We start from the raw sequence: 9,814 nt of genomic DNA on the forward strand, positions 1-9,814 counted from the left end.
TACAAGGGACACAATACCAAATCCGTTCAAAGTACAACTTGTATGTATCTAAGGCCTCCTTTGTTCAGTATTGACTATGGTAGAATCCTAGTTTATATTAGCCCTAATATGGCTAAACGGTCCTTACTATAGTCTCTGCCACACAAGGCACAAATGAATGCTGACAGGACTGTTGAAAACGTGCTTTTCACTGGAACGCAATACCTTTCTATCAAAACTGTATTGTCAAAATCTGCAAAAACAACATGACTCAAAAAAGTTTACTCAAAATAACTTTATTGAAGAATACCCAAGTATCACATTGAATGTCATTGGTACCGGATAATTAGTAAATGTTGCCAAGTTAAACTGTTCGGATACAAAGCTTTGTTCCTCAAGCTGAATCATATGAAGTAGAATTTGCTTTGTCCCAAATGCATAATTGTAAAACCACAAAATTTAAACTTTCTTGATGATACTAGTATCAATGTGACCAAAGCACATCCTGTGCTTGGAAATTGAAATTAGACAAAGTTTTGAAATACATGTACCTATTAAAAATGTTAGTCACATATTACCAGAGATCTATGCACTACTATTTTTTTTGTCTGAAGTTTTCCATGATTCCGATTAGTGATTCCAATGAATGCCTATCATCAACATTCAATATCCCAAAATATATTATGTTAGTCAACATTTTCTTTTAAGTAGATATTTACAAAATTACAAGTAGTACTTCTGGGATCGAAGTTTGAGACAAACTTCAGGCAGTGATTCCAGTTTCAGGTAGAAATGCCTGAGACATAAACAATGTCAGTCATAACTAAGCTATTAACTAAAATTTACAGTTACTCCTTTTGTGTAACGTTAAAGACTGAACTAAGACATTCCAGTCATACCCGATTAGTGCAGTGTTAAACTGTAATACAGTCTTGGTCATTTAGTATGATGTCAATTTTTTGTCTGAAATACTATTGTCAAGTATTAAAAAGTGAAATACAAGGCTAGCATGTACTGGAGATCTCTCCGCTCAACAAATATAGAATTACGAAACTTCATTTTTCATGTTTCGGAAGCATTATTTCAACTTAAGGCTACAGTCAGTCAAGTTGTAGAGTCAAGTCTTAAGTCTAATTCTTTTGCTAATTTTGGCATTCGACATTCCAGAAAGTTTAGAGTCATTCTATGCCTTAGTGTTCATGAGTCTTTCCGCTCAACAAATATAGATTGAATAAAACTTGATTTTTCATGTTTCGAAGGCATTAATTCAACAGTTGTTACCATTATGTACAGTCAAGTTTTAAATCTAATTCTTTCACTAATTTTGGCATTCAACACTAATTCCAGAAATTTCGGAGTCCTTCTATGCCTTAGTGTTCATGAGTCTTTCAGCTCTGAAGATGCCGTGATTGGTCAGTTGGCTTGATTGATTGACAGGGGGGATGAGGCGACTGTTGGGTGAGCTGGGGCGCAGGTGCGGCATGCGGTCCTGGGCCTTGTGCAGCTGGTAGATGACCGTGTGCTTGACCGAGATCTGGTTGAGCGTCCAGTCACGCACTTGTAGTGTTGAGACCAGGTCGCCTGATGTATCTGTTCAAGAAAAGAGATTTTGTCAGAAATGAAGTGGTGGCAAGGATAAGCTTTGTGGTTTAGAGGGTTCTTGACTTGGAATATGAAGGTTCTGGGTTGAAATCCCATTAGCCAAACCCCACTGTCGTGCCCTTGAGAAAAATTCTACAATAATTCTATTTCATCACTCGACTAACTAGCTTCAGTTAGGGACATCCTCTCAGATGGACATATCAATTTAGCAAGAGATCCTTTTTGCAGAGAGCGTACACCTGAGGCACAAAGAACATGCAAATTACTAAACCACTTATTGAAAGGATAGGCCCTGCGGCCCTTTTCAGTGTGAGTGGTCAAATCTTCACTCTAGACTTACACAATTTGTATCTACTGGACAAAAAGGCAGTTTACTTGTACTAACAAGTCAAATGTTTTCTACTCACCGTCTATTCTCATTCTCAGGAAGGCAACACAGGCTTCCAACTGCTCACGATTCAGGTGTTGCACTGTGAAGAAAATGAAGATTGTATTTCAACCAAATATTCAGAATTAGTTTTGAAAAACTAAAAAAGAACAACTCATGCATTGATGGGTACCTCAGCTATCTGTTGAATAGTTTTGTAAGTTGTACTGTATCAGTTACTACATTAAGTTTAACTTTTTCATAGAGAAAGTGTGACTTCGAAAGTGCCCAAACTTACATTGGTCCTTTGTTATTGGCAGCTGTATGCAGAAATCAAGTGGGCCGGATGTCCTGCTTTCACTTCTCTCCGGTCTCTTTGGTACTGTGACTTTCTCGTACACGCAGATATCTTCTTCATCTTCTGACGACGATGATGATTCGCTGTTTCGTCGCAACTCGTTGTAGATCTCTCTTCTCTCCTCATCTTCTGAGTCGCCGACGTAAAACTGCGGTCTTGGCGCCTTCTTCTTTTTCACCAAGTTGAGGAGAGTATTGTCTTTGTACACGGGGAGTCCCTGTAGTTGGGCCAGGAACTTGTTCCGTGTGTCCATGCGTTTGCTGCAGTACCTAGGCATGGTGACGTTCTCGTATCTGCTGATTGGTACGCTCGGCATTGTTGTGTTGGATTTCTGCGCGTCGTTCTTGAACCACCGTAGCGTCGTGCTGACAAAGTCTTTGACTTCGGAATAGGTCGACTGTTCGGGTCTCGCGGAGACTGCAGCTTTCGGGACAGGAGACCGGTGCGGACTGGGCGTTGACCGTCGCAAAATGTCGTGCCACCTCTCAAAGCATTCCCTGTGACCTCTGAAAAATACAAACACACACCCAGCGGTTAATTTTCTGCACGATTTGCAAAGCGTTACGGATAACATAAAACCATTTTTGCAGGTACATCTATTGCAATGACTATTGCAATACATGTTACTGCAATAACTCATGCACAAGAAGAGCAAAGACTTACACGTCTAGCTTCGGCGAGTTCCTCTGAGCTTGTGAGGAACGCTGCACCAATGACAAGCACCAGAAGCACACTGGGGGTTACTCAGTAATCGCTAATTGTCCAGTTTTACAGTTTCTGGATGGTACACAATTATGTATGCCCTACTTTTTCCATTGTTTGTTGTGCTTTTTTTGACAACGTCCAACAAAGTATGTCCCTCGTTGTAGGGAATAGGAGCCTGGGGACACATGCGAGGACTCAGTCTACCCTTCTGAGAAAGAACTAATGTGAAAACGTCCTAGGGGCTTGTGGTAACATAGCAACAGTACCTGTCAGGTATAATTGATGCATACTGGCTTACTTGCTATGGTGTACCGGGTAATGCCAGGTACGAAATAATCACAAAGTGTAATGTCAATTGTCATGTATGATATTTCCATCAGATGCAGAAGGGCAGTTTTCACCACAATGGTGAAAACTGCCCAAGAAAACTGCCCAAGAAAACTGCCCAAGAAGATCGCTCAGAGACTAAGAATTATGCCAGGCCTATGTCAACAGGTGGTCACTCAGTACACGGTACTAAGTATTCTTAAATTTGTTAAAGTTTGACTGTCAATGCTGTGTCATTGCTTCAGCAAAATGAGCTACTATAAGGAATCAAAGGCTTCAACAGCAGCACATACTGAACACTACTAGTAGCCTTTTTGTTTGTTTGTGCTACCTTCATTGGTTGCTGTTTCCTTTAATAGTGCTTTATAATAGGGTGTGGCTGTTATCAGATAGATACTTACATGTAACTTGGTTGGCAAAACTCATTGTAACAGCAACCATACAATACCTAATATTGGATAGGCCTGGCACATGAGAATACATGTGACAATTTGCAAAGTCGGTCACCACTCTGACTTGGTGTGAAAATGGCTGAGGCCAAATACTAATACTATTAGTAATAGTAGCAATTTGGTGCATGAGAATACATGTAATGATTCACCAAGTTGGTCACCTTTCTCTAAATGAGCCAAAACCTCATGATCAGAGGCCAGGAAGTAGCATTACCTGGCGCATGGTAATACATGTGACAACTCCCCAAGTCGGTCACCTTTTCATGAATTGATTGGTGCGAAAAAGTCCAGGGGCTTGTAACAACAATTACAGCTATTCATAAACCGACTGGATTTGTATGCTGTACAAAGACACAGAAAAAGCAAGAAATTACCCGAGTTTTTTGTCTTGTACAAAGGGATTTGAGGGGAAAACTTCCGAAAAGGGATCAGGACGAGTTTTGACATCTGACAGGGTCAGAATTTTGCAAATTGTAAAATAAAATGGACTTAGTCTAGTATTTTGCATTGTAGCTGCAAATTCTTAGCTCAGGCCAAAAGGACCAAGAAGTACAAAATCTGAAAGCCCTTTGATTAATCATTGTTAACCTTAATTGAGTTCAGAACAGAAAGAAATTGAACACACCATAGTATGTGCCTTTCTCTATAAGTTTGGTTGTAGAGTACTGGAACAATATTCAGGGTGTGGCCTGCCGCCACTCAAAAAAACAAGTGACTTTTTAATTTTCTCCGAAGACCTGCAACCGCACCAATAAGCTTAACCCATTAACGTTATAACCCAACATAATTTGGTTAAGGAGCAGTAACGAAACTAATCTTTTAACCAAAAAAGGGGGTTTTATGGCTTAAAACTCGAAAACTAATAGAAGAAAAAGCTCACCTGAGACTTTCGCTAGCAGCTACACCCTTCTGAATGAGGTGTGACCTTTAATTATATGTGGTGACCTTTAGCGCTGCTCTGCCTCAGGTGACTGATTACTAGTACAATGACGCATTACTGACACGTAGGTAGACACATTGAAAAGGCTGCCGGTTCCGATGAAAGGTCAGAAGGGGTGGAGTTAAAAGGCAGAAAACATAATTATGGACTCTGGAGATAATTCTTTTGTTTTCTAACTACAACCAGAAACAACAACTTAGCTCTGCACTAATGATTTTTGGCAAGGATGGCATTGTTTTGAAAATTAGATTTTTAAATTGCAAGGTAAAACCTCAGAAAGTTGTACAACTTGGAATGCATTTTGCAACAAGGTGTGATCGAGAATTAAAAGTTTGCATGCAAAGCATGGGTGGGGTTCCATTTTGCATTGTCCTGGCTTTCTGAAATTATCCTCATGTGACCTTATGAATATGATAAGTGACATTTTGCATGTACGCAAGGTGTGGCCTTTTGCAAGCCTGGGAAACGCCATACATGTATATGTTTTGAAAGTCCATTAGCAAGCCTCAAGTGTAGACTACACAGTACAGTACCACTTAAGTTGTCATTGTCTTATGCTTTAAAAACAGAGACATTGTCCCAGTCTGAGATTTGTGTTCTTTGGTCTTCTTTGATTGTTTTTTTTTCTTCTGTATTTGGCTAAGATTCGTGCACCACCAGAAAGAATTGTACAATTTTAAAGCACCTGCTTGGATATTACAGTAAAATCATTGATTTTCACTGGGACATATTTTCAGGGCTCAGTCATGTCAAAACAGTTCTGTGGTTCAACAGTAATACGTTGAAAATGCAGCTTGGCCTAGTCTTCATTTTGCGGTGGAAATGTCACTGTGAAAATAAAACAAACATTACCAATTCTACAGTAGTGTCCCCTTACCTTGAGTTTGTGTGAGGAGTTTTATCTGTCGTGCTGGGAGAGTTTTCAAGACACTCTGGACAGTGGACCAGCTCCTCTCTGGTGACTTGGTGACAGACGTCGCACTCTGACGTGTTAAGGTCAACCAGGTCAAAACGTGTCAGGTCCATCTGACGCATCTTCGACGTTCCTCCTTCGACACTGTAGAAAATAGATATGCCAACACGTCATAACATTAATTGTTGCAATGGACTAGGGGCAAAGTGTCTGACATCCTGAGGTTGGAAGTTCAAACCCTGGCCACTGTATCTTCAGAAATTGTACAGACAGCTGGTTTCTCTGGTCAGCACTCATGAGAAAAGTTGAACACACACCACTACAAACCTACTTACATGGCCAAACATTAGCCTAGCCTGTGAAGTCATTGTCAGTTTGAGACTGGTTGGACCCCCTCCCTGAGGAAATGCAAGAAGATGGGGGGGGGGGGAATTGCTAGTAGAAGTAGTAAGTTCAGCTATTGTGTGCCGGGGCCCAACATCTGCTTGGTTATGAGTCAGCTTTGTCTTCCTATTACAACAATAGGCATAGAACATGTGGCCTAACAATGGGATGAACATGACGATCATGAGTCATATAGTAGGCCCTTTGGGACTGCTAGTATCCCCCCCAAAAGTCACTTTTGTTTCCTCTTACAACAATAGCCATAATAAACATAATACATATGCAAGAAAACAATGGTGTGAACTTGACAATGGATTTTTCATTTTATTATGTGTATCAAGGCAAAGGGTGACTAGATTATGAGTCATATACTAGAGGGCCCTTTGGGACAATAAATAACATTTAGCATAAAATTGAATAATTAGTCTATAAAAGGCAATAATAAAACATAGCTGACCAAAAAAAATTAATGAAAATGTGCTCAAATTATCTGTATGAACTAAATATATGTTAATTTACACTGATTTCAGAAAAAGATTGCATACATGAGGTAATTTCACACTTTGTCATGAAAGGCAGATGAATACATTATGTAGATTAATAACACACAGATGGTCAGTATAACTGCATTATTCTAACAGTCCAGATGTTTATGGTGATTATTCACCGCTATCGTTTATTGTCTCTTTGAACATTATAATATGTGTCCTTTGTTCGCGTTTTTCCTTTGTTGCAACGTTGTCTAGCGTCTGTCCCTTTGTCATGTCAACTCAGAGTCTGCTTCTTTGTCCGTTAACGTTGCAATACACATTTCTATCTTTGGTTGGATTGGAAATCCTAAAAACAGACTGTAAAAGCCGAAAATGTGTTGATGTCACCACGGTGAAAGCTCATTGACGTCATCGGGATTTCAAGAAAATAGACAAATATCTTAATGATAATCCTAAAATGATATGGTAACCCCAGCCCTGGGTCGCGTCGACCTTTTTTGGCTTTAAAAGTGCACAAAGGAGCACTTCACTTATTTTAGGGTGAAGGACCCGCCACGTAAAGGTTTAAATCGTAACCTGTTTACTTTACCTATTCTGTTTGTATGAAATTGTGCTACGTACCCCAAAATCAATGCAAACATGTAATGGCCTGTTCTAAAAGTGCCATGAAGTATTACGCAATCTAATGTTATGAATAAATATTACAAATTTTACGGGTTGTGAGTCATACCAATCCCTATGGTCACGTACCCCTTGGTCACTAAATATTATTCGTATCAAGTTATGGTTGGATAATCATAAAGCGAAAATATTTGCTTTGCTCGTTCAAGAGATCGACTAAACAAATATGCATGAGAGTCAGAGTCCAAAAATATCTTGCCGCTTGCAAAAACAACAGCGTTGGAATAACTAACCTCCTTGGAATAACAAAGGGACCGCTCGAATGCCTACCGCGCCGCATCCGGCTTTTCAAGAACACGTCCTAAAAATATTCACATTCGGAAACATCTGTGGCCATCAAATGCGCATGTGGCATTGAAACGACTTGTCTTAAATTTAGTAATATTTGTGGCCGCTATAGATTTGTTGCTAAAATGAATGCACAAATAGTTTTTTTCTTGTGTCAATAATTTTCACGGTGCTAGTGTTGTATATATGTATGTTAGGTCAACAATAGTATAAAATTACCAAAAGTACTACATGATCAAATGTCGACCATAATCTTGACCATAATTTTCACACAAAATGTAAGGGCCTAATACTTCGGCTTTTGTTTCACTCATTCGATCATATAAACTGGAAACCGAGACCAAAAATTTAGGTATAAAACATAACCTCAACAACATCACAAAATAACCCCCAAAATTAACCAAAATACTAGATTTTTCTTACCTTCTTTTGCAAAAATCGCAACCCGGCTCTTCTATAGTTGAGTCTTAGTCAGTCTGTAGCGAACACAAAGGAACAATAAGCTTTGTTGAGCAGAAAATGTTTAGCGTGACGCTGGCTGTATCGTGGACACGCAACAACAAAGGCCAACGAAATTACCTCCTACGACAGCCGGGATTACCTATGACGCAGTCACCTGCTTCCGGTGACGTAAGGGATTTCCCAAGGACCCGGATATAGATTGGGTCATTCTACTTCTAATTGTGAAGGCAACCATTTATTTTACAAATATGTCAAACTAAAGACTGTAAATTGACGTAATATATTAAATCATACAACAGTTATAATTCATTGTCTTTTTATAGATTTTAAGATTATAGTCTAAGAATAAGCGTTCTTTATACATATAAATTCTGTCCCCGTATTGTAGATAGAATAGTCCTTTCCCCTGCACTTTGCTTTTTTGGAAGGGCGAGTTCATTCGCCTTTCAGGGGATGTGATTAGTAGAAGTCAGGGTGAGGTAATACTGATTTAAATGTGGGTGAGGTTAGCTGATGCGCGAGTGGGGAAAAAAGAGTATGAAAATAAAACGGGGGTCCCGTGCTCGACGAGGTGCCTCGGCCATGTTAAACAGCCTCATTTATTACTCATAATGTGGGTACCTACTGACTGGCAAAATACACCAGATTATTGTTATTATTATCATTATTATTATTATTATTATAAAATCAAAGTGGCCATGAAAGTTGAATAAATGATTGAGCGCACAAAACGTGATATACCGTTACTTGTTAACCCACTGGTACAAAGACAAAGAAGATGTGAAGCCAAATGATAACTTCTATATTTCTGTTATTTTAGATTTTGGAAGACTCTGTTAAGGACTCGAAATACTCAGTTGCTTCAGCTTGTTTGTATAGAAGCCAGTTAACCGCGCACTTCTGTTAATTGCACGGAATCCTAAAAACCGAAACCGGTGCCGTCCAGCTGGATTGCTTCGCATTGTTGCACCATCCGGATAGTTGCACGAAATACGCTGGCAAATGGTATAAGCAAACTCCCTTCCACGGCAAACTCCCTTCTTCGGCAAACTCCCTTCCACGGCAAACTCCCTTCCTCGGCAAACTCCCTTCCACGGCAAATCCCTTCCACGGCAATTCCCTTCCACGGCAAACTCCCTTCCTCGGCAAGCTCCCTTCCACGGCAAACTCCCTTCCTCGGCAAACTGCCTTCCACAGAAAACTCCCTTCCACGGAAAACTCCAACGGAAAACTCCCTTCCACCAAGGAGCTTTTGCTTCCACGGAAAACTCCCTTCCACGGAAAACTCCCTTCCACGGAAAACTCCCTTCCACGGAAAACTCTTTTCCACGGCAAACTCCCTTCCACGGCAAACTCCCTTCCACGTGCACGGCAAACTTCTTTCCACGGCAATTCCCAGCTTCCACGGCAAACACCCTTCCTCGGCATACTCCTTTCCACGACAAACTCCCTTCCACGACAAACTCCCTTCCACGACAAACTCCCCTCCACTGCAAACCATGAAAAACAGCCCCGGCCGTCTGAAGACTGCAACGGAGGCTGAATTGATGCGAGCGTTGATGTTATCCACATAATGAAATCATTATTGCCCAATAGGAAACGCTCTAGCCAGACGATTGGGGAACCATTACGGGATATCCGGTGTGCTTCGTGGAAAAGCGCTGACTTCTACAAGGAAATGAAGTCGACCGGCGAATTTCACGCTTTTTTTTCTCTCAAAAACAAAAATGAGACAAACTGGAGAGTTTGCTCCTTTGAGACCATCGTTTGTCGTGTTGCAGGTGTACCTGGTCTTGATGGGAACTTGATACAGATACTAGGTGAGTTTTAATTAGGTACACGTGCATGTACTAGATTTTCGGGTA

The 9,814-nt window shown here is 40.4% G+C and overlaps 1 protein-coding gene across 1 annotated transcript; it reads right to left on the reverse strand.

Moving 5' to 3' along the window:
• Positions 1-259: 259 nt before the first annotated feature.
• Positions 260-8,096, reverse strand: LOC118404646 (protein EURL homolog). Its single transcript, XM_035803883.1, has 5 exons — positions 7,911-8,096; positions 5,608-5,787; positions 2,247-2,812; positions 1,989-2,051; positions 260-1,569 (listed from the first exon to the last, which is right to left on the reverse strand). The coding sequence occupies exons 2-5, from the start codon at positions 5,763-5,765 to the stop codon at positions 1,343-1,345; spliced, it is 1,014 nt and encodes a 337-aa protein (XP_035659776.1). The 5' UTR covers positions 5,766-5,787; positions 7,911-8,096; the 3' UTR covers positions 260-1,342.
• Positions 8,097-9,814: the final 1,718 nt, after the last annotated feature.

Source organism: Branchiostoma floridae, chromosome 17, assembly GCF_000003815.2.
Source record: "Branchiostoma floridae strain S238N-H82 chromosome 17, Bfl_VNyyK, whole genome shotgun sequence".
NCBI classification, from domain to species: Eukaryota; Metazoa; Chordata; class Leptocardii; order Amphioxiformes; family Branchiostomatidae; genus Branchiostoma; species Branchiostoma floridae.